This window comes from Callorhinus ursinus, unplaced genomic scaffold (assembly GCF_003265705.2).
Source record: "Callorhinus ursinus isolate GAN/ISIS: 27379988/994484 unplaced genomic scaffold, GSC_fseal_2.0 scaffold1, whole genome shotgun sequence".
NCBI classification, from domain to species: Eukaryota; Metazoa; Chordata; class Mammalia; order Carnivora; family Otariidae; genus Callorhinus; species Callorhinus ursinus.
The window spans coordinates 114188303-114214067 of NW_027397063.1; the positions used below are offsets into that span (position 1 = coordinate 114188303).

Sequence of the window (25765 nt, forward strand, 5' to 3'; positions counted from 1 at the left end):
TTGAAATGTAAATCACATCACTATTCCAAAAACAAGTATTAATGGTTTATGGATAGGATTATAAATTCTCTGGAAGGTGTGTGTGTGTGTGTGTGTGTGTGAGAGAGAGAGAGAGAGAGAGAGAGAAAGAGAAAGAGAAAGAGAAAGAGAGAGAGATCTTCCCTTCAGGAGTCCAAATAATTGATAGTTAATTGTATATTGATTTTTGTGCCGATACAGTATAATATAAACTGATAAAGTTCCGGGTTCCTAACCACATAGCCATTAGAGTCAAAGCATTAAGACAGGGAGAGGTTCCCCTGACTCAGCAAGCTCCTTTCAATATCAGTTTTTCACCTTGAGACACAATTTTATTTAGTAGTGATCCTACTGTTGCCACTCCCCCTCCATTGGGTAAACAATTAGTATGAAGAAAATTCAAGTCAGTTGTGGTTGTCTACAATGTCAGTAAGAGAAGCTCTAATTGTTTTGTGATTTCCTGTGTAAGTTAGAATAAAATATTATACTTATCTGGAAAAGATAAATTCTGTCTTTGTGACCAATTTGGTTGGAAAGGGGGTTGCTGGTGAATTATTAAGATAATTTCAAATGCCATCTAACTTTCACATAGAGGCTTTTATTTTTCTTTTCACTTTCAACATAAGAGCTACTTACATTTTGAATTGTCCTTTAAATGCTGGTCATGTTTAATCCTTGTCAAGTTTTGAGGTTTGAGGAGAAAAGTGACAGAGGTGCAGGGTGTGAATTAAGTGCTATTTCAATTAAAAAATGACGTGGAGGTCCCCTGCTACTTACCTCTACATGGTTTGCTCATGGGGGCTCTATGGAGGTGGATGATAGAGGCCAGAAGACAGAAGGATATCGGGCTGAGCTTGAGAGGGTCACCTTGCAGATACTATTAGCATTGCCCTGTTACTCCCAGAGGACCAGGCCTCAAGTAGTAGCCAAGTTCCCAGGGACAAGGCCAGAATCTAGAAAGGAAGGGAATTAAAAACAAAAGTAGGCCTCACATCCCTGGATTAACTTTCTTTCCTTTCATTGCAATGGTTTTATACAAAAAAGGGCTACATTATGCTTCTTACATTGTGCCTATGGTGAATCAATTGGAGCTCAAGGCTTTAGAGTTTAAAGAGCTATTACAGTTCTGTGTGGGAGCCAGGACGGAGGGGCTGTATTCATCAGTAGATCACCACTGCTGTGACCTGGTCCAAGGCCAAGAATGTAACCATCCTCCAGAAGACGACAGAAGCTTCCAAAGGTCTCACTTATTATTTGCAACTTCAGGACACGAAAATAGCTTAACTTAAAAAAAGATGATGAGAGTAAAACACAACAAAACCAAACCAGCATCACTCCGAAATGAGATGCAATGTGCGTCTTCCTGTGCCAGCCAGATGATTAGCTAATGGTCTGTGCATAACCTCTACTCACAAACACTGAAGAGATTTACTCCAGGCCTCTCTGCCATCTCTCCCATATTGACATATAGGTAGAATCATGCTTTAGCATCTTGTTCAAAGAAACATATGCATAGAAGACGCTACTCTGCATTTTCAGCCAGTTTTCTTTTTCTTTTTGGAGATTCCTTTTGGAATGGAGGGATAGTGGGAGACACGACTGGTCTGTCTTACTTAAATTTTTAAAAGGGAGGATTTTAAAAAATTAAACACATATGGAGATTACTAAGAACAACATACCAAACCCATGTATTCAGCACTCAATTTAATAAATAGAGTTTGTTCTATTTTTTTTTAAGAAATACAAGATTTAAAAGAAACATAAAGTCCTCCATTTCTTCTTCTTGGCTCCATTCTCTCTCTCCGTCCCAAAATAAAATCACCGTCATGAACTTGGTATGTGCCTGGTCAATGTTTCTATACTTAACTATATACAAAAATGTACACATAAATAATGAATTTTGTGAGTGCTTTATAAAATTATATAGATGCATGCTCTCATATCTTGTATAATGCTCTCCAGCTTTAATTTTTCACCATTCTTGTTTTTTATCCCCATTATGTAACTACAGATTTGGTCAATAGATTTATTTCATCCTATGGACTATGCCATAGTCTATACAATGACTTATTTCTGGATGTTGAATTATTTCCATCTTTTTCAGCTTTACAACTATCTTAATATGGACATTCTTGTTCATACTCCCATGGGCAACTACACAGGACTGGCTACATAATTCATGGCCAAGTGCAAAATGAAACTATAGGGCTGGCCCTTGCCCCCTATTCAAAACACAGGGAAAAAGTGCTATTAAAAGTACTAAAATATAAAGCCTTTTCCTTTCTTCCAATATCTCTCTCTCAGCTAGTCATGGTGGGTTTTTTGTTTTTTGTTTTTTAAGTAGGCTCTGTGCCCGGTGTGGAGCCCAACGTGGGGTTTGAACTCACGACCTGAGATCAAGACCTGACCTGAGATCAAGAGCTGGACACTTAACTGACTGAGCCACCCAAGTGGCCCTTGACTTGTCGTGGTGTTTTTTATTTGCCATCCTGATGTTGTTCTAAGAAAAATTAAAATGTAAGTTATCATCATGAATTTTACCTTTTATTGTTGTATTGTGCAATGCCAAGTTTAAAATGCAAATAGAAGCATATTTACATTTATGGGGAAATCACTGAAATTATACAATTTGCATTTTGTGGTTCCTATATGCATAAATATTTCATTCTTACCAGATCGGTGAAAACACTGTACAAAAGTAATTGAACTGCTTTTATTTCACTTGTTGATTCATACACTTTCTAGCCATACTCTCTGCCTTCAGCTTACTGATGAGTAAGGAAGGACTGAAAGGAAAAGGAACCGAGTTGTTCCCTTTCCCTTTCCTTCTATGTCATCATTTTCAGTGTAAGTGGTTGGTTAATACAGGGAAGTAACATGAGTAAGAAAGGATATGATAGAGTTCCTTGGTTGCTCGTGCTTTCTTTCTGCCTTTGAAGCGAGTTCTGGTTCAGACGGAAAGCATGGCCTCTTGGGGCTGTCAGCTCCGGGCTTACTCAGTCCTAGACGTCACACGCTTACCGAGTTCTGGCTCTGAGTCCTGCTGAACTCCCACGCATCGTACGTCAGCTGGAATTCTGTGACCACCCTGCATCCCCAATGCTGTCAGTGAATGGGACAGCAGGGAAGGCAGGAAAGGGGAGCATGCACATTGCACCCATGTCCTCTGCTCACGACATACTCCATTGTCCCATCCAACTTCACTTAAAAGCACAATTTCAAAAATGAAATTATTAACAATATCAAGACGGTGAAAGCAGAGCATTAAACCAAGCAAAGGGGGCCTCCTGAGGACAGAGTCCTGAAGACCACACATGCCCATGGAGCTGGTCCTGCATCTGCCTGAGAGTTTCTCTGGGATATAGGTCCGCAAATGGGTTTCTGAGTGGTTATGCACATTGCCAGTTTTAACTTGATTTACCCAAATGGGTTCCATAATGGCTGTACAAATATACACTAATACCAGTAACATGTGAACGTTTCCATTGCCCTGTATTCTCACTCATACTTAATAGTGATATATTAATTTTTGCCAGTTGTATTATTTTTGTTGTAATTTCCCCACAAGGTTGAATATCTTTTCATTTTTTGTTTTTTCCTGAGTGGGGTGCGTTTCTCTTCTGTGAACTTCTTGTTGTCATAATCTTTGCCCATTTATCTACTAGGTTGTGTGTCTTCAGGTATTAATTTGTAGGAGTTTTTGTTTTGTTTTGTTTTTTAAAACATTCTCAATACTAATCTTGGTTGTTATGTATCCGACCAATATCCTCTCTTTGGCTGTGTCTCATCCTTTGTGTTTGTAAGCAAGGCCCATTTTCCTCCAAAAAATTTAAATTTTCTGGTTAGCCGCATTTATCAATCTTTCCCATTATTACTTCTATTTTTTGTGTCTTCCCTGCCCCAAGATCACAAAGATATTCCCTTATATTTTTTTCTAATAGTTTTAAAGATTCTTTAAAATGTTTTGTTTTATTTTGATCTTTAGATACATAAGCCATCTGGAGTTTGTTTTTATGTACAGGGTAAGGTAGGAATTTAACTTTATATTTATTTTAATATGGAAAGTCAGTTACCCTAATACTATTTACTAAATAGTCCATCCTCTCCCCCACTGATTTCTGTTGGGTTGTTTCTCAGATCTCCATATCATTCCCCTGGTCACTTTATATTTCCTACTTACTAGCAGAACTTTTAGTGAGTATTGATGTCTGGAGGACCGAGAAACCAGTACTTTTAAATAATACAAATCCAATTCCTTAAAAAACACAGAAACAATAAAATAAAAACAAACAAGTTTTCTTACTTTTTTGGGATGCATTAGGAAACTCTCCAACCTCCCTAGCGTGAAAACACAATGACTTTGAAATCAGACAGGCTTGTCGTTTTCTGGCCGTTTGAACATGGGGCATGTTTCCTAAGCTCTGAGGCTAGACTCTCTAATCTGTAAAATGGGGATAATAAGATCTACAACCTAAAGCTATTGAGAGGATTAAGTGAGTTAAGTGCCTGGCACAACCTGAACACTCAGGAAATATTACTTTTCTTCCCCTTTCCTGTCCTTGAAAAGAACCCCGTGTTTCTTAGTTATTCTAGTCGCTCGTGGGCGCTACAAAGGACGACTGGAGCTTGCTTAAAGGCAAAACAAAATCCACCCGGGGCTGATGATCTGATTCAGTCGCTTTTCTACAACCCAAATAATTGCCTGGGCTTTGAAACAGCCAAAGCCACAAGGATGTCCTTACGTGGTTCGGCAGCTGGATGCTGCTTTTCTTATTAATTAAATAACACAAATAGGTCATAATAAAACCAGAGCCAATCAGCGCCCCCTCCAAGTTCCACAAACTCAACTCTCCGGACAAGTGCTGAAAAGATCAAAAAGATGAGGACTCAATAGGATTAAGAGTTTGAAATTCTAACATCTTACCCACGGTGAGTCTGGGACCTCCAACTCTCTGGCACTGCTCAGACCAATATCATCGCCTTGGATAGAGAGGAATTCTTCAAACTAATACACCTTGAAACCTGGGATGGAGTTAAGAACATGCTTGGAATTTCATCATGTCCAGGTGGAAACCTAAATTGAAGTGGCTGTTCTGGAGGATCAAAGGAAAAAAAGTGCATCAAGAATAAATACATGACTAATCCTGCTGCAGCCAAAGGAGGAAGCTAATGGGCCTAATGAAGATGGTGGTCAGGCCCACTCCAGGAGCTCCCCCCTATGCAGGGCACACTCCCGGAGAGAAACAAACGAGCAGGTGAGTCCAAGAGCAGGCTGGGTCCGTGCAGGTGATGCTCTGGGGCATTGTCTGACGCAACCAAGCAGCCCAGCTGGGTGTTGAAAGCAGATGCCGTGAAGAAAGGAGTCTGAGGCTGCAACTCTAGATGGCAGTGGCCAGCTCTCTCCTGGAACCACCACTGTGCTCTAATGCCTTCCACAAGAGTGAGAGTCAGTAGAGTGAGACATAAGGGGCAGAGGGGCTCTGGGAGCAGACCTATGTTTGAATCCTGATTCCAGAACATACTAGCTATGTACCCTTAGGCAAGTTAGCCCTTTCTGAGCCTTGATTCTTCATCTACTAAGTGGGGGAAAGAATTTCCAACTGAAAGCATTGTTTGAGAATAAACTGAAATGACATATGATATATAGGGTTCTTTATACAAGAGGGGTTCAACAAACGCACCTACTAGCATTTTCCACATTGAGAAAAATGTGGTTGTCTTTGGTGGGCCTGGGGCATGAGCAGCTCTGGAGTTTTGCAACTTCCCCACAGCAGCACTGAGCCTCCTATTTCCTGGGCCTACTACTCCCACAGGAAGTTCTCCATCCACCTCAGCAAGCTTTCCATCCCCACCCCACCTCTCAGCACAGCCACCCCATTCTTGGCTCAGCTTTATTAATCTGTGTGTGTGTGTGTTTGTGTGTGTGTGTGTGTGTAGAGTTACATGTATGTGTAAGATCCAAGCTTACAGGATGTCTCCCCAAAGTTTGTAAATGGGATGTTTGTGACTCAGAACACATGACTCTTTGGTTATAATATTCCAAGTCAGTGTTTCCCTTGTACATTCTGGTTCAGTGGGTTAAGGGAGGGTCCAGGAATCTGTATTTAAGTGCCTCTAGATCCTTGTTAAGAGTGTGGTTTGGCAGCTGGGAGCTGCCATTTCTAACATTTCTAACAACCTGGGAGCTTGTTAGAAATGCAGAATTGTAGACTTCACTTCAGACCTATTGACTCAGAAGCTGCACTTCACAAAGACACTCAGGTAGAGTTGCCAGGTAAAACACAGGATGCCCAGTGCAATTCTAATTACCGATAAATAATGAAAAGTTTTAAAATATAAGTATGTCCCATAAGTATATCTATATTTTTGTTTGCTAAATCTGACAACCCCACCTTCAGGTGATATTTATGCAAGTTAAAGTTTGAGCAGCACTGGTTCATAGCAGTAGACCTCAAACTTTCATATGCTTCAGAATCACCTAGAGGCCTTGTTAAAACTGAGATTGCTGAGCCCTACCCCCAGAATTTCTGATTCAGTGAGTCTGGGCAGAGGCCTGAGAATTTGCATTTCTAACAAGTTCCCAGTTGCTGATGCACACATGTCAGGAGTAACACAGACTTAAATATGACTAGATTCCCACGTCAGCCCACAAAAATCTCTACAGTCCTTAGAGCTTGGGCAAGATAAGGGCTGAGGTTTCCTCCAACACTCATGTCTATAGATAAAGAGAGAGAGAATAACAGTCTGATTCCAAGCCAATGGCCTATAAGACCTAATCACCATTTGGAGCACCTGGGTGGCACTGTTGGTTAAGCATCCGACTCTTGGTTTCGGCTCAGGTTGTGATCTCAGGGTAGTGAGATGGAGCTCCATGTTGGGCTCCTCAGCACGGAGTCTGCTTGATTCTCTCTCCCTCTCCTTCTGCCTCTCTCTCTCTCTCAAAATAAATAAATAAATCTTAAAAAAAAAAAAAAGACCACCATTTATAACAAGGTCTATAAGGATAAGTGCATGAATGGTCAAGTGGAGTACCTGGAGCTCATCTTCTGACTTTGTGTTTCTTCCCTGCTTTGAAGCAACTGGAGGTAGTTTCTAGGGCACAGAGGGCAGGATGGGAAGGCTAGGGACAGATGGATTCAAAGCAAAGACAAACCTCTTAAGGGGATAGGTGAGGGTGGGGTCATATCTGGGGGAGGGGAGGAGACCAAGTGGGCAGGGTGGGAAATGGGGTGGCCAGTGTTGAAGAGTGAGAAGTGGGAGGAGGAGGAGAGGTTGGGCAGGACTGGCTCCTCAGGAGGACTGGCCGGCCTAAGCTGAAGTGGGCATTGGAGCTCAAAGGAAGGATACTAGGTCTTGAAGTCTGAGTCTTAAGACTCTAGCTGTGCAGGGATCAGCCCTGTGACCTTGTGCACATGATTCCACCTCTCTGAGCTTTAGTTTCCTCATGCAAGCAATGGCCTCCCTTCTTTGAAGGATGATTGTGGGGGCAAAAATGAGACAGTGCATATAGATAAAATTCCTGATTACTTGAGTAGGCACTCAGTAAATGATAACAGTTGCTATTTTAGTTGCAAGAGGGTTTAATGCTACTTTAGAGTAACATTCTGTTTTAGAGAATCTCTTTACCTATATTTAGTTTCATAAGGTAATAGGTTTAGGAGAAATGTCATCCGTACTCTGTGGTGATAAAGGCCTCTTACAAAAAATATGCATTATTAAAAAGACGCACATTCCCACCTAACCTCTCACCTCTACCCACTCTGGTTCCTACTGACTCAGACAGAACAGCATGGCCCATGGAAGAGCTGAAGCCTGGACTTAGATGGAACAGGCCTCTGGCCCTCAGCCGTTACCATAGGAAGGTAGCTGGACATCAGGCTTTCTGGTGAGAGGCATCAGATGACAGATCAGAGGGGGCCAATTTAACTCGATAGGTTTATGTCCTTGTGAACAAAATTCCAAGTGCTCTTCAGTGAGTTTCTGTGCCTCATTTTATAATGGTTTGTTTTATTTTCAGTAGGAACATATAGTACAATTGCCTTTTTATGTACAGTTCTATGAATGTTAACAGGATACAGGCTGGTGTGACCGCTGCTGCAATCAGGACACAGAACAGTTTCTGCCCCTTTTTAGCCACACCTTCCTGCACCTTTGACCCTTAGCAACGATACTTTTGACTTTTCAAGAATGTCATATAAATGGAAGAAATTCTGCTGAATGAAAAAGTCAGCCTTGCTTTATTTTATATTCTTTTTTAAAAAGAGATTTATTTATTTATTTGAGAGAGAGAGAGAGAGAGCACAAGCATGGGATGGGGCAGAGGGAGAGGGAGAGAGAATCCCAAGCAGACTCTGCCTGAAGTGCAGAGCCTGACATGGGGCTTGATCCTATGACCCTAGGACCACAACCCCGAGACTACGACCCTAGCGGAAACCAAGAGTCTGACACCCAGTGAATGTGCCAGCCAGGAGCCCCGCCTTATTTTATATTCTTAAATAAAGTCAGTAAACCTTAAAAAAATTATTTGACATAAAGCTGAATATGAGAAAATCCATCTGTAAACATGACCTTCATTTTCATTGTCATACTTCCCTTCTCCCTCTCCACACATTCCTTCAATTCTTTATAAACTTACTTCTTCCAGAAGCTTTCTCCTATTGGTTCCCCAGAACTTCCTTATCCTCCTTCTCTGAGCCTTTCTTCCACAGGCTGTCCCTCTCTTTTTATCACTCTCTCAAGAAATTAGTTCTGAGCACAAAGTGAGCAGCGTGACGCAGGGAAAAACACATGTTCTCTGAAGACACACAGATCCCAGTATCAACCTGAGTTTGATAGGGCTGTGGGTATTACCTGAGCCTCAATTTCCTCAGGGCAGAATAACATCTCCCCTGGTGAGTGGCAGAGAAGATAAAATGAGAGGACAAATACAAAACCCCGACATAGAGCAGGCAGTCAATTGCAGGCCGTTATTACATTGAGCTATCAGTGGTAGGTGTGCTCATTATCATGAGTTTACATACACTTGGCCATCACAAAAGCCTATAGATCATTCCTTTGGAGGCTGCCATATAGGTACAGCACAAAAAAATTATTCAGCATCAAAAAGGTTAAAAACAGTGCACTGAACCTTTTTTTCATCCATCGTCCTCATAGCATGTGAAGTTCAGCTCACTTAAGGGTAGGCACCAAAAGATATTGCTCTGCCACTGACCCCTTGTGTGGCTTTGACTAAGGCACCTTGGTTTCCCCATTCCTTGATTTTTTTTTTTTTATGTGAAAATGTGAGTCTTACAGCTCTGAACTTCTAAAACTCCAGGTACTCAAAGACCACTTAAGAACTTAGTAAGTTCTTATATACTCTTTTCCCATTCTGTCTGGTTTGAAACTCTTTGAAAGTTTGAAACCCCAAAGGTGTGGACCAACCCCTCTCCTGTTTATTATTCTGACATCTCCCTGAGTCTATACAGAAACTTGGAGAGATTCTTAAGTGAATCATTGTATAAACAATTACTAGATAATTGATTTAAAAAATATACAGGGCCTTGCTGCTTAAATATCATGGGAAAGGAAAAAGAGAGAAGGAAAGGTCTGAATTAAGAAAGAAGTTCCTGGGGCACCTGAGTGGCTCAGTCGGTGGAGTGTCTGACTCTTGATCTCAGGTCTTGATCTCAGAGTTGTGAGTTCAAGCCCCATGTTGGGCAGTGAGCCTACTTAAAAAAAAAAAAAGTTCCCCTCATTGGTTTCTGCCATGTAGTTACACTTCAGTAATAATATATGTCAATCATTACATTTCCTAGGCATTCAACATGCACCAGGCACCAGGCTGGGCACCCTGCATGTTATCTCATTTAATCCTAATAACACACCTGGTGAGGTGTTGGGATTGCTATTTTAATTTCTTTTTTAACTGATGACTAAGCCAACCCTGAGAGGTGTAGTGAATATAGCCCATAGTTATACAAGTAGTAAGTGTCGGAAAATTAGACAGAGCTAAATAAAGTATAGGTAATTTCAGAATAGGTATTATATTCATTCCCATCATGAAAGGGAAGACAGTGGTCTCCAAGGGTTGGCCTCATCCCCCTCGTATACTCTGTGCCAAAAAGTGCTTGAATGTGCCTAGCCCTCCATGACTATGGGTTGAATGAATAAATGTATAAAGGGAAAGAAAAAGGAGGAAGCTGAGGTAGGAGGTCAAGAGAGAGGGCAGAGAGACTGCACTGGGCAAAGAGGAAGAGAAAAGTATGGAGGCCAGGTGGTGGTGGGGGGTTGGCAAGCTGGCTCGGGGTGGGGGAAAGAAGACTCAGGCAGCACAGAAAGAAGGGCAAGGCCTGCAGGGATGCAGTTACCCAAAAGGACGTGGTGAAGACAGGAGGCATTGAACATACTGGATCCGAGACCAGCAGGAGCTGGGTAATGTTCTCTCTGATCTTGGAGCTGAGAAGCCCACTGAACTCCCCCTTGCCATCTCCAATGCCTGATATAGACACAAAAGACAAAACAAACCCAGGGCAGAGGAGTCCTAATGAATTAGTAACGGCTGCAGAGGGGACGGATGAAGGACACAAGGGCTCTGGAGAGAGTGTGTGTTGATTTGAAAGAAAGGCACACAGGGGATCAGGGGGAGAGGCTTGGTGGGATGGGAGCAAGAGCCCCAAACTAGGGAGGGTGAGTTTCAGGTCCTCTTCTGAGTGGCTTTGTGACTGTAGGCAAGTCACTTAACTTCTCAAAGCTCCAGTTTCTTCTGTACAATGGAGATGGTGCCTACAGGTAGGTGTTTTGAGGACTGCCGTGAGCTAACTAAAGGTAGGGTGAGCTGGGAGTGATATACATGCATCCATTACTACCGCTGAGCGCCGGAGGGGTGGAGCTGCAAGATAGGTCTGGAGGAGAAAGGCTGAGCAGATGGAAAAATAGTCGTTGGTGAGAGGACATCGGACCCTCAAATAAACAAATAAAACCAGTATGGGTCTGCAACAAAATACTTGATTTCTCAGGAGCTTTTTTTCTTCTATGGAGCTAAACTGCTCTTGGTTTCTTTTAACTTTTGCTGAAAGCTACTTTGCCATCTGTGCCGGGAGTGACAAATACAAGGCCACCAGATTTTGGAAACAATCACAGACTTTTCAAGACCACAGATTGAGAATTCATCCCTTTTGGGCCACAAGGTGGTCCAAGTTCAAACAAATATCCAGGCAAATCAGGCAGGTGGGGCTGTGCACAGCCCTGGGATCCCAGCTGATGGAGGAGACTCTCTTCCCTGACATGCTGCATCTTTTATGGCACAGAGACACTGGTGCCCGCTGCTGCCATGACTAGACCACTCATGGTTAGTGGCCCTTCCCTTCCTGCCCTCTCCTGCCCAGCTGACCTTCCTAGAGGACACACAGCTCCTACCTCCCAAGCCTGTTCTGATGCCTCCTCCCATAGAGCCCCTTGTCTTTCCCCCCAGTTAACGCTGGGAATGTGTTAGGTTTTATACAATGTAATAAGTAGATGGAAGGCATTCTGAATAAGAGATAAAGCTTAGCACTACCAAGAAAACCCTTAAGCTTTATGAAAGAATCTGGTGAATCTTCATACTCTCCCCCCAAAGCCCACCCCCCCACCAGAGAACGTGCTAATTGCCTAACGCTTTCTTTTCACCTCTGAGAAAAAAATGAGAGAAATAGAAGGAAATAGTGCTTGGCCAACACCTAAAAGACTTGCGCTATAGACTAGCTTTTCCTGTTGTCAAGCTGTGTGACTTTGGACAAATCACTTCATGCCTCTGATCTTTGTTCTTTTTCCTCTGGGGTGAAGTGAGCATTTTAGATCAGTGTTGGTCAAAGTGTGTGACAAGATATTATGATTGTTATAAGGCAAGAATTTTAATTTCAATTAATATTACCAAAGAATGACAACAACCTCATAACTCAGTACATTATTGTGTAGGATGAGGCTAAAGTGAAAAAAAAAGTCAAGTTATACACATAAACTAGTATTATAGATGGGTATGACCAAAACTGCAAAAGTGATACTTGAAAGAAGGTCAGCCTTGACTTTTTGTCCTAATCAAAGGGCAGAGACCAGGACCAGCATTCAGGCTTCTCTTCCCTGCCCTCCCAGCCTCCAGGTCTTCCTGTTAATGTTATTGAAAAACCTGCCCAACACACATCCATTGGTCTGCAGCCTTTTGGGACAAAACTGTTATTTGCACAAGTGATCATGTTATCAACAGTAGTTCACAAATAACAATCTTAGTAAGGCCAATAGCATGTCAAATCTCCTTTTAAAATGTTTATAAAATTATCAAATTTTGCTCACAGTTTTCTGCCCCTCAGTTCTCCATGGACTCCCTCCTCTGGTCCATACATTCATTTTTACATGACTTCTTAGGAATCATCTGCATTCCAACCGAGGCGATGATTCTAAAACGAGAAGAGGAAGGAGTAAATGAGCATATTTCTGAACAGTTCTGTAAAACTCGTGCCCAAAGGAGGGACTGAGCAACAGAGAGACTTTGGAATGTCCCGAGATGGCCTTAAACATAAATATTGTGATTAGTAACTTTTTGTTTATGGCAAGCTTTGATCTTCCCAGAAAGATGGGACTCATGCAAACTATTATTAGCAAGGAAGTGCAAAACCACTTGATATACCATGACTGATATGCAGGAGCTCAATACAGGATGAGCAAGCAAAAACTAGTGTTTGAATCTCAACGCAAAGGCACAGAAGCTGGGCTGATTTCAATAATCTGGCTGAGGATTCAGGGGCATGATAAGGGTAACAGATTTACTAAACCCAACTAGGAGCAGGAGAATGAGAAATAGGATTGGGGGAAATACTTCTCCTTTCCCTTCCCAACACACTATGCCTTCAGTTGCCAAGCTCCCTGGCATAGGAGGGACGTCTGAAGTGAGCATCATGAAATGAGTCTGGAAGGAGCTGGGGCTCATCTGGTTGGCTCTGCAGGAAATCTGTGTCTGTGGATGTGCCCCTCCAAATCTGTGATGACTTGGGATTAATTTGGTGATATCTGGCTCCCTGGCCACGTCTGCACAATGCAGAAGCATCAGTGAGACTTGGACCAAGAAGGCTGAAGCATTGTGGGCCCAGCTAGTAAGAGGGCTCCACTCATAGTAACAGGAGATGCGGATTCATTTTGATTCTGCATATTCTACACATCCACTTGAGAAAGGAAAGTGTTGTAGTTCTCCACTTTACCCCAAACTGTACATTTTCTCCTCTTCCTTGGTCTTGTCCCCAGCTGTGAATTCCTTGGGTCCTCTGTTCCTTCCCCCACCTCCAGTGAGCCCTTGATTTTATAGATAGTCGTGGGCAGACAGTGAGCATTGGTATAGCAGTTCTATTGTGAGGGCCATGAGCCCTTGGGTGAGTCATTTAATGTCTCTGAGACTCAGTTTCTTCCTATGTCAAATAGGGGTAATAACAGTACCTACCTCCTGGTGCTTTGGAGAGAATTTAACAAGATGGAGTGTCTATGACACCTCCCACGCTTCTTCGTGCAGATTGCTCAATTAATATCCATTTAGTAAATAATGGTGGCTCTCTCTTATTGAAAACAGAGTACATCTCCCCAGGGAAGATGGAGACAAATCTTCAGAGTGCTAGAAGGAAATATAATCAATTAAAGCATATCCCTAAAACACATTTTACTGAAAGAAAAAGTATTCTCACTTACACTAGCTGAGATGGTACCTAAACATGGTTGACAATGTTGGCTTTTCTCTCAGTTACTGATTTCAAAGAGATCAAAATCTTACCCCTTTGCATTGAATAGTCTGTTGTACCCACCGATGCAGGCACAGTGGATGCCCCTTGGAGTAAAATATGAGTTTCCTGACTTCTTTTTCTGCATCTAAACCAGGGATTTCATTAAATGAATGGTCTGAGGCTTGGTGCTCAGGCTTTTGCTTCCATGCCAGGCAATAGCTCCAATGGGTTCTGGGAGTCTTCCAGGCTGTTCTGATCATATTCCAGGTTTTGTGTCTTTCAGGATCAGGGATATCTCCTAGTAAGGCAGTCAGAACTTTTGTTGCTGCCCTCTCTTACCAAGGGAAAGAGTACATGGTGAACTTGATACCATTAGTAGGGATCTAAAGCCCAATTATTAGAACTTTCATGAGTAATCAGCAGAGGCATGCCACTCCCTTCATCGTTCTTTTCCCACCTGTTGCATTGACAGTGGTGTGGCACCTTAGCATAAGGTCTCTGGGTTCCTCTGGGTGGTGGTGACTAGCTGCCCATTCAGGAAAGTAAAGAATTGGGACCATAAGGTGTTGACAAATGCATTCACGAATCAAGGCTTTTTCAACTTGTTTCCCTTTATTAACTATTGACATCTAGTTGAAACTCAGAGGATGAACAGAAGACAGAAATCAGTACATATGCTTTTTGATCTCAATCCAAAGATTTTTTTTTTCTTGTTAAGCTTTATCCTACTTTTGAGCAACTAAGAAGAGTAAAATCATAATGGTACTTTTCTTTTTGGCAACAGTTTGTCACAAATCAAATTTACCTGTTTTCCTCCAGATTGTCTCAAAAGGGAATCAGGGCTCCTTTCCCCAGTGGGTTTGGTGATTTGGATGTCCATCATATTACACAATGGTGATTAGTAGAGCTAATCTAATTTCTCTCTCCATTAAAGCACAAACAAAAAAACGAAGACAAGAATAAAATGTCCCTGTAGAATGTCTTCTGAGAGTTGACATGGGGCAGCAAAATGTTGTCCCCAAAGAGGCGGGCAGTCTTGGTATGCCAAGAGAACTCCAGAAGAGGTCACCTGCAGAAGGATGGAGCTATGGCAGAGAGATACCTAATCACAAGGCTTGGCTTCAGATTTGCTCTTGGAATTTCTCTTCCTAAAATAGAAAATCAAAACCCACATCCATTATCACTCATTTCACCTGTTTATTACAAGATATGTTTTCAAGAAATGTTGGAGCAACTCCAACCACCTGCGAAGGAACTAAGGTTGTTAATTGGATAGCAGATTGACCTCCCATCTGATTCCAGTCCTCTCTGCCTAACAAGTTGGCCACGAACACTGTTACAGTTGTGTGATACACTTTGAGTTTCATTGAACCTGTGCTAGCAAGGCAGGTCTGAAGCCCAGGTGTCAGCTGGAGCTGCCACAGCAGCCACTAGGTAGTCATTTATTTTTACACCTTGTTTGTGTTCATATCCACTCAGAGTATAACATTTATATAAAGGTATAGATGACATATTGAAAACCATGAGTATATTTGGATAAGAGAAAAGTTCAGCTCACCTCTTCTGCAGACGACACACCTCAGGCCTTCAGTGTTGTTCTCAAAGATAACTCAAAGCAAATGGATCCTTCTTATTAGGTACAAGTATCACAAACATTCCAGAGAACCCAGGAGGTAAAAGACAATGGTAAGGAGAAATTTTTAAGTGTCTTAAAGGTGCTTTCTCATCCAGCCAATTTATATTATAAACACTCACTCCAAATGAGTCTAGAGTTGGAGGTAAGAAATATACACAAAAAATTTCAACTTCTGAAGAAAATGTTACCCCTTTTGCCTCTTATTCAGTTTGTCTGATCAAAAATTAGATGGGTAAGAACATGCATTACCACAGTGGAAGGAAGTAAGACCAGGAAGAAACCAACGTGAAGAAGAATGATGCTGGTAATTGATGAAGACCTACAAAGGAAACTTCTGATCTGATAGTAGTGTCCACGTTTTAAAAAGGAAAACTAAACAAGAAGGGGACAAGGAAGGGGAAGAGGAGGAATAAGAAAGAAAAAACAAAGAATTACATAATTTGTCTTCAGTCTGGAGAGGCTTCATCCTGTGGGAATGCATTTACTATTTTTTTTACTTGTGAAAACCATCATCAGATGTTGATGGTTGGTCTTGTCCTTTCTTACGTTTGTAGGTCTCCCATCATCCATTTGGGTGACATTGAAATGAGGTGACATTACACCACCCCTTTATTTGGGTGAATATGGAGAAAGTATCTATCATGCTGGTCATTATCTTTTATTTCAAGAAAAGTAAAACCTATTCTTAATCTCCTCCATCTCTTGGAAGCTCCCAAGTGACAGCACCTCTTGTTTCTTTCTTGATATGTGCAAATTTTACTACACAATTATTTAGATCTGGCAACTTTTAACACAAAAGATTTGATGCTGCTCATACCTTGACCAAGCAGAAAATCCTTAGAGAAATATGACCTTGTTCAAACCCATAACCGCTGTTTTAGAGAAACAATGCGTTATTGACCCAACATGTGACTATACATAAAGATTCGTTTTTTTGGTACATTTCTGTTACAGAAAGGTTTTCAATTGATAAATGTTTTTCTACTGCATGCATATTTTATGGAAAAATAATTGCATATCCTCTGCATATAATTTTTCAGTTATGCTGCATGTGTTCAAACTGCAGCCAAGAATGAAAGGTGAATATGGTTAAAATTTTGCCCTAAAATCACAAGTTAAATTAGTAGGGATATTTAAAAACAACAAAAACCTTCCCTCTTTACCTATCTTTACCTACTTCATCTCAATCTCACGTTATTTTAAAGAAAGAAAACTTCATTGCATATTCTAGCAAAGTGCATTTGTAGGCGAAGGTTTAACAGAGCCAGAGAGGATGTGCAAGGAGTGAGAAAGTGAATTGATGGATGGATGGTTAAATGAATATAAATGAACTGACACCTTTACAGGAAAATAACATTTCTTTTCTTTTTTTATTCTATAGATCAGTGGGTTTTGTATCTGTAATTCTTTCATACCAGCAAAGAGGAAATAAACTCTCATGTAAATCATTTCCCCCCATCTGGAGCATATTAAAACCATGCCTTTTTTTTTTCTTTTAAGCAGACTCCTTTCTCCCTATTTGCTTATCAGTTCATCCACCATTACATTTTAAATGAAATTGCAAGACCCTTGTCCCTCCCCCAAATTTCAGCCTGATGTAGGAAAGTGGGAAGCAGACTTTTCTTGCTTTAGAATAGTGACCTAGATTCAATTACAGATAGACCTGGAAGAGAGAAGTGACACCTCACAATTTTCTTAGAGGTCTTGAAAAAATTAGAAATCCCAAAACAATACTTAATGGAAAAGAATCTGTTTATTTCCCCATTCTTCCATCTTACTTTTTTTCCACCTTAATTGCATTGCTTTGGTACATTTAATTGTTTCTAGTATAACATTGCAATACGTTTCCCACGGGATATTTAGCAACCTAAGAACGGGCATTTCAGGGAAATTTCTGAATTTGGTTTTTGAGAGTGGGTGTCTACATATGGAATGTGTGCAATACTTCAAGCCGAACCTAAACAAGATGAAAAATAATCACACAAGAGGCACATTTTTCCTATGTCCTTAAGAAGGTGAACGAATTACATTACAAAAAGCACACCTATTATAATTGCATTGCAGACAAACCATTGAACGAAAAAAAAACAAACAAAAACCAGGGGCATATATATTATACTGTGTTCCTAATTACTGTGGAAAAATGTGGTCAAAGAAATAGAAAGAGAGGAGAATCCTCTGATGCTGCTTATTGACTTTTATCACTAAATTAAGCATATAAATGACCTGAACGCGTCGTTTGGTATATTAAATTAAAAAAAGAAGAAGAACACTGATTGTCTCTTCCTTTGCCCTCCCTCTCAGATCTCAGCCTGAAAGGAGGCTCCGAGAGATAAGAAAGATGGGATTCGGTCGGTGCTGCTCTGGTTGGTCCCGCTTATCCCGGAGCAGGGAGGCAGTTGCCTTCCACACAGGATTTCCGTTCCGGGTTCACAATAAGCGGTCTCAAGCGGGGGCACATTCCCCACCACCTCCACCGCCCCCCAAACAAAGAAGCCAAAATGGGCTGTCCCAAGCCCAATGCGCTTGGGAACCTTCGAGGGGCGTGAGGGCGAGGCCGGCTGCTGCAGGCAGGCGTGGACTCCTCACACCCTTTCCACCGGTTTGGAGCCGCCAGGCGTAGCAAGAGGGCAGAAGTGGGCTCGTGTCTATGCGGGTATCCAAAATGAAAGAGAGCGGCAAACCGTGCAGAGGTCCGGGGATGAGGTGCAGAAAACAGAGCAGGGGCGCCGCCTTGGTTGTCAAACACTTTCGATGGATAGGTTTTCCCGAGAGATTATTTCAGATCCTGGAAAATAGGGTTCCGTTGGGCAGTGGCCCCAGCACTGGGGCTGTGGGTGCGTGCGCGGCCCTGCGGAAAGGGTCCCCCAGGCCGCACGGGGGAGCGCAGCAGGCGCCCGGCCCCGAGGGAGTCGGCAAAGGATTGTTTCATTTCAAAGTGAAAATCTGCAGGCTTTGGGAAACGATATTCAAAAAAGTATATAATCTCCACATGCCGCTCAATGGAGGATCCTCATAATTTACAGCGGCAGATAAGGCTAGAGGGTGTAATAAAAAATCTGAAGCCCTCCCCACCCCCCTCGCCGCCTCCCCGGAATTGCACCTTGGGCAGCGGAGCAGAATCCGGAATGTGAACTTCTCCCGACATATGTTTCCCGCAGATAAGTAAACAATCTGGACGTGAAATGGAAATGGTAATTAATGCAGTAATGCTGTTACACCTCGAGTGTGCAAATCCCATTGACTCGCCGCGCCACGGGGGGTGCCGGGCGAACGGGGACCAGCGGCGAGCGCCTCGGCCGCCGGCTCCCTCCCTCCCCTCTCCCTCCTCCCGCGGTCCCCGGGCGGGGCGTCCGGAGAGTCCGCAGGGGCTTGGCCCGCTACAGGAAGTCGGGAGCAGCTCGGCGGCTCTTGGGACTCCCGGCTCTCCGCCCTCCGTCAGCTAGGCTGGTGCGCCGCTCCCGCCTCTCCCGCGGAACCCAGCGCGCGCCTCACACCCACTTCCCCTCCTGCTCCGCGCCGCTCTAGCGCCGGCAGAGCCTCGGTGCTCCGAGGTGCCACCGAGCCCTGAGGCACCCAGGAGAGGCGAGCTCACGAGCAGGGAGCAGCAGCCGACGCGGCGGCCTGGAGGTCGAAGGTGCCCTGCTCTCTAGAACGACCGGTCTTCCCGGCTCGCGGCCGTCGGGTCTGGGCTTCGTCTCCTCCTTGCTCCCTGCCGAGTGCGGTCCGGCAGGCTGGCAGAGTTTCCCTGAAGTCCCTTCCAGCCCTGCCCCGAAGGCACGAATCGCGTTTGATTGCTTCTCTTCCCGACCCAAGAGTGGAAAAGTTTGGAAATGGCCACTGGCCCTCCAGAAATAGCGCAACTCCTTCATTTTGTAGCAAAGAGGAAACGCGGGCTTCTTTCTGTCTCTGTACCGCCTGAGGACCCGTTCCCTTCCCCGACTCGGACCAGATTCTTGGGGCCTTTTGGGGGGTCGGCGAGGATGCCCAGAGCAGGAATTCGAGCGAAAAGGACAAGAATCTAGGGAGGCCTCCCAAGAACTTCCTGGGCCCGAGGCCCTTCCAGCTTCTCAAGAGCACAACTCCGACACCCCGGCCCAAGGACTGGCAGGGGGCAGCAGGTGACAGCTAAGCCGGATGCAGGGTCGGGGGCTGGGCGAGGAGGGGGTGTCGAGGCTCTCTTTTCTGCCTCCAGCCCCCTTCCCAGTGCCAGGGCAGGCGCCACCAAGTCGCTGGTCCCGGAGCGCACAGAGCAAGGGTTAGGCCCAAGCGACCGCGAATCTCCAGTTCCGCGTCTACGCCCGCCCCAGAACTTCTAGCGATTCCCACCCGTCCCCAACTTTATTATTTTTTAAATTACTCTGCAGCTGCCCAGCGCCAACGCTTCTGGTTCCAGGACAAGTACCATCCCCGGAGCGCCAAGAGAGTAACCGGCCCAAATAGTGCCCCCAAAGCTGAGGCGAGGGTCTCAAAGTCAGCGCAGCGCCAGAGGCTGGGAGGGCGCGCCCCTTGGCCATGGCGGGAGGAAAGGCCCTGGCATCTCCTGTGCCCAAATCTAACGTGCCCCTTCTGTCTTCCTCTCTCACACTCACACACACGCACAGTCCACTCAGCAAATAAAGAGATGAGAGTTCTTAATACGAATCTTGTGAATTAAGTGATATTCAAATTCAAATGACTTGAAATTCATTGTCCGCTTGAACAATGGTGACAAGACCAGAGCCAGGGAGGAGCCGAAGGAGAGTCCTTGACGGCAGTCCTAGCGCCAGTCTCACTAAGTTTTCCGGGCCCTGGCAGTCTCAGTTCTCTCCAGAGAGGCTGCCCACGAGGGAGACGCTTCTCTAGGTAGCGCGGTGTAATGAAAGTCCCCTAGACCCTCCTGACTGAAACATCACCCTGCTTAGGTGACTGGAAAACCCAGGAGGTTATCTAGATCCAGTTTTAAAATGCAAATGTTAAGAGGGTTTCCGATGTCAGTCACTCACACCTCAGTGAGATTTACTTGAAATAGCCGGTGTCTCCCAGTATAAAGTGGGTGGTTCTGAGGAAACTGATATTTAAATGGGAAAACTCAGAAAATGGAAGGGAATTAAAGATTTCTGAAGACAGACCCAAAGCTGGGGAAGCGCCTGAAAGGCTGCGGGAGTTCTCCATGAGAGGCCAGGAGCGGAAGGTGGCCAATGATCTCGAATCTCCCAGAGGATGTGGCCAGTGTGCCCCTGAGCCAGGGCGCTGCCAAGGTTTAAGAAAGAAAACCTAACTAAAACCCAAACAACTCTGCCCCTGCCGCACCAGAGCCACCCACTGCCATCTGGAGGCCGTGTTGCTCAGGACTCCAGGGTCCTAGAAAATGACTAGTAGAGGAGAGGTGGGGGTGAGCGTGGCATGTTTTGGGGTCAATTTTTTTTGTTCCCTGGAAGCAGTCCCTGCAGGCGAGCGGCCCGGGCCCTCTCTGGCACCCTTGCCCTTGCTCCAGGGAGGCCAAGGCTGCGGGCAGAAGTCCGGGACCCCCAGGCTGCGGGACGCGGGCAGAGCTCCGAGGAGTCCACGGAGTCGGCTCCCGCAGGGTCCCTGTCGCCCCGCGCGCCTCGGGAGTTCGCGTTCTCCCGATGACACCAAGAGTCTGTCGAGGGTGACTCTTGACTGCTCTTTGCTGCAAGGAGAGCGCTCGCGCTCGGGAGAAGCTGCTCTCCTCCACTCCGGGCGGGCGGGGCGCTCCTCTCCCTACAGGTTTGCTTTAATGATTTTCTTGAAAGAAAGAGACAGTTGTGAGCAAACAGGTTTGACAGGGACTGCTCCCCCCACCCCCCACCACCACACCCCCCCCCCAGGGGATTTCTTTTTGTCTGCGCCTGACTTCAAAGTCAGTAATCGGCCCCTGTCAGCGGCGTGACGAGGAGGATTTCGGCTGTTTGTTAGGGCGAGTCGCAGCCGCGCACCTCGGCGGAGCCTCTGCGGCCCGCGGGGCGCGGGAGGCTAGGCGGAGGCAGGCGCTGCGGGGCCGAGGCTGGGGCCAGGCCTAAGAAGGACAGAGAGCTGGACATGGCCCGACTAGGAAGGAAAGAGACGAGGTGGAACAGACACGGCTAGAGCTAGGTCTACGGCTTTAGGTCCCGGGACCTGCGCTGGGCCCCGCGCTCTCAGCTGGTTGGAAACTAGTCTCAATCACCCAGCCGCGGGCACACTGGCGCCTCCCCGCTACAGCGCACCCCAGTTTCCTGGAGCTCCTTTTGGAGTCCCAGGGCCGGGCGCAGTCTGAAACCCTGGTTTCAGTTTTCCAGCTTCCGCCGCCGCCGCCCGAGGCCTCCCCTCTTGGACCCACCTGGTATCCCTTCTCAACCTAACCCAGCCGGGGAGTCTCCTGGGCACCCGTGTGCGCCAGAATCCTCCTCGGGCTGGGGCGCTCTGTGCACCTGGGGCGCTGGTGCGCGGGGCTCTGCGGGGAGACACCCGGACCCCTGTAAGCTTCATCTTAGGAGATGTTAAGGGACACTGAGCTATGAGGGAGATCAGAGCGGCTGACAGGACTGTCAGTTGGGGTTATATCAGACAGCGAAACCGCGGTGCCTCCTCCCTAGGCCTCCTGGGCTTCCTAGGGGGAGGAAGGAGGGGCCTTCCCTAAGCGCCTAGAGCCCCCAGACCCGACGGCCACCAGAGGCAAGTCACTTCCTAATTGTCTCGATTTGTAAGAGGGTTTTGTGATGCTAAGTAAGCGTGGCGCAGCCCGCCCGGCCTCCCCCTACACGTCCCCAGCCCGCTTTTGTTTACCTTCGCCTGATCGCTCATTTATTTATCTATCTATTATTTATAGGCGTCCCCTCCTATTCAGCGCCCGTGTATGTTAATTGTGTTATACCATTTAATTCTAACATCGGTCTCAAAAGAGCTCTTAATGAGAAAAGCATATACAACACGGATCACTTTGCTATTCAGCTCAGCCAGATGGACAACTGCTAACTTTTTTTTTTTTTTAATAATGAAAATCCCCCTTTGACAAAGGGGCTCGGATGAATAGGCTCCAAATAACACCTCAAACACTTCTAATTGTTTTGAGGACAATATGCTAATCGGTGGTTTTTCGGCTTCGGTGTCTGTTGACAACATTTCCCTTGCACTTCCAGCCACCGACTCCTTTGGAAAAAGCAGCAGCAAGTGCAAAAATCCCTCAACAGAAGCAGAAAGCAGACAAATCGCTAGGCTGGCCCCCACCTCCATCCCGCACCACATCAAAGCCAGTGGGCAAAGCACCCAACCTGCAGAAAAACATGCAAGAGCACGGCTTTGGGGGTCAGACTGGTGAGAGATAGGGGTGAGGGAGAACCCTTCGATTCTGAGAACAAGTTCCAAAGAGTTTGGCTGGAAGGCATCAGAAGGTCCCTTCTCCCCTATGAAAAACAGAGCAATCTTCAGCTAACATTTGCCCAGTGGGGAAAGGAAAAGGCTCTTTTTTGCTTTTTTGTTAAACACCAAGGGCTGAAAGTTATTGAATTTTTATGATTTGTTTTCACTCCATGCCTGAGCCATGTCGCCTCCCTTTTTCCTTGGATCCCACCGAATCTTGGTAAAAAGTCTCCCACAGTCCAGAGCAGGGACCTAAGACACGGTTTTCTAGGTTTCCTAGACTTTGATTGTTTAACTTAGGAACCAGTATGGAGCCTCAAATCCCAAGAGCCAGCAGCAGCGTTCTCAAGCATCTTTTTAAAAATACCAATTGCACCAGTCTTCCCCCATGCATTGAACTTAAACACCCACCGCAGGACTCCGTGGCTGGTGCGCAACTGGTTCCCAGTAGACTCTGCACTTTTTTCCATTCTTTCGGAGTTTGGTTTAAAAGAAAAGAAAATGCACCCAGGTCTCAGCGGTCTGGGTCGGCTTTTGTCTTAGCTCAATCGCTCCTTGAAGTGGTCTGACCACTTTGTGAAGAAGGCATGGAAGGAGTGACGTCTGAGGGGCCGATACCTTTGTCCAGCCTCTAAAGGCAAATAGCGGGTCCAGAGGGCGCGATCGATTGGGACAAATCCCAGACTCTGGGCCCCTTTCCATCTGGCCTGCAGGCCACCAGGCTCGGCCCACGCAAGGCCAGCCATCACTGCTAGTCACTCTATGCGCTCTAAGCCCCCGACGACCCGACTTCACCGCCCCTCGGGCAGGGCCTCCTGACTTCAGATTTTATGCACATCAAAGGTTACTTTTTGCAATGACAGATTGTCTTTATTCAAAACGTCTTTGTTCAACAAATGAACAGAGTAAGGAGGTGAAATCCTTCTAGGTACATTTCCAAGACATCGTCAAAACATTTATGACCATTTAGGATGTTTTTATTCTTTTAATTTTTGTTCACTTTCTACTTCCTGACTTCATAACCCGACATTCTGTCTAAAAGTAAACTTAGGTCTCTAGGAGCACTGCTTTATACAAAGAAAATAATCATGTGGGTCCCTTTGTTTTACCTTTAAAGAAGCAAACACTATCATAGCATGATTTTAAATAGAAATATTTCCCTTTCTGTAGTTTTAAACTTTTAAGCCTTTCCCCCCACACATAGAGCAAATGGCACCTAGTTGTGTCTGATGGCAAAACACAGAGACACAGCTAACTCTTCAGGGTGCAAAAGAAAAAAAAATATATATGCATATTCTAGATATAATACCAGGATCTGGGAGTTCTGGAGTCCAAAGCCCATCAGAGGAGAGAGAAGGGGACATAAATAAAGCAAAACTGCCTACTTTTTTTGTCCAAAGGGGGTACAGTTGGAGATTTGTTTTGGGACAGTCGGGGTAGGGGCAGCTGTATAGCTGTCATATGTTCGCAAGTTTCTGGCACCTGTCTGCGCCTTGGGTCCGGGAGGATGCCCCTACCATCCCCCTGGAAGAGAGGCAGAGTCTGGGGTAGGGTAGCGGGCAACGGCACAGCTGACCCGGAGGCGTCTGCAGGCCCCGGCTAGGCGCAGAGGACAGGGTGCAGACCCCGCTTCCAGGTCACCCTCCAGGTCTGGCCGGCTGGGCTGGGGGTTACATGGCCGTGGCATGGGCTGACGAATAAGGGTCTATGCCAGTCTTGGTCATGCCCGGGAAGAGGATGTAGGCGACGGGGGGCTGCAGGGTGGAGGCAGACCAGGCGGTACAGTTACAGGGCACCACGTAGCCCGGATTGGTGGGGGACGGGTGCGTGTGCGTGTGTTGGCTGGGGCAGCTCAGGCTGCCGAAGGCGCCGTTCTGGTAGCCCAGGGTGGAAGCGTAGGGCAGTGCGCCGGTGGCCAAGGTGTGGGGCACTTCACCCATCTTCTGGATGGCGCTTGAGCTAAACTGCGCGGGGTCCAGCAGGGAGTAGGGCGCCGAGGCTGGCGGCAAGAAGGCCCGGGCTTTCTCGGGCGCGCTCAGGAGGCCGTCGGAGGCCCCCACGGGCAGGCCGGCCGCCTTGAGCGGGTCCGTGTCGCCCAGGTAGGGCAGGGGGAAGACATACCTGTCTTTCTTAAGCAGGTTCTTGGGCTTGCGCCGTGGCCGGTACTTGTAGTCAGGGTGTTCCTTCATGTGCTGGGCGCGTAGCCTCTTGGCCTCATCGATGTACGGCCGCTTCTCTGCCTCGGACAGAAGCTTCCATTCGGCGCCTAGGCGTTTGCTGATCTCTGAGTTGTGCATCTTGGGGTTTTCCTGGGCCATCTTGCGCCGCTGGCCTCGGGACCATACCATGAAGGCGTTCATGGGTCGCTTGATGTGGTCTGAAGGTTTGGACATGGTCCCGGAGGCTAGGCGGGTGGGGGTGGGGAGTGTAGGGGCTCTGCAGGCAAGCCCGAGCGCGGTTGTCTGTCTGCCTGTTTGTCCGTCCTGAGCCGGTGCTCTGCGCTCCCCTCGCCTCCGCACCGCTGAGGGGAAGCCAGAGAGAAGCGCTAACCTCGCAAAGTTCAGCTGATCATGCCAGTCCCGGCACCCAGGCAGGCCCCCGGGGCGGGGGGGGGGGGGGGGGGAGGACAGGAGGGGCGGGGGAGGAGAGGGCAGCCGGCCGGGGGCTGCCGGCACCAGAGGCTGGGGCCCAAGTACCAGAGTCTCTGGGATTAAGTGGCCAGGTAATTTGCTGGCGAGGGCAGGAAGCTCCTCCTTCTCCCCCTCTCCACCTTCGCCTTCTTTGGTTCTCTTCTCTCCTGTGTCTACCGCTGTGGTTCCCTCCCCCCTCCCGTGGTTTTCCCGGAGCTGCCTTGCCTAGCACAGCACCTGGCTGAGAATGCAGGGAGGATGGTGAACGGGAGCCAAAAGCGGCGAAGTTCAAAGGCGAGGTGGGCCCGGACAGCACGCACTCTGACATAAGCGCGGGGCGGTGACTCCCCAACCTGGGCGCCAATCAGCAGCAGAGAAGGCAAGGGGGCGCACCTGCCAACGCGCCCGGGGAGGAAAGAGAG

The 25765-nt window shown here is 46.3% G+C and overlaps 1 protein-coding gene across 1 annotated transcript; it reads right to left on the bottom strand.

Moving 5' to 3' along the window:
• Positions 1-24383: 24383 nt before the first annotated feature.
• Positions 24384-25106, bottom strand: SOX14 (SRY-box transcription factor 14). Its single transcript, XM_025870427.1, has one exon. It carries the CDS (start codon positions 25104-25106, stop codon positions 24384-24386), a length of 723 nt encoding a protein of 240 aa, XP_025726212.1.
• Positions 25107-25765: the final 659 nt, after the last annotated feature.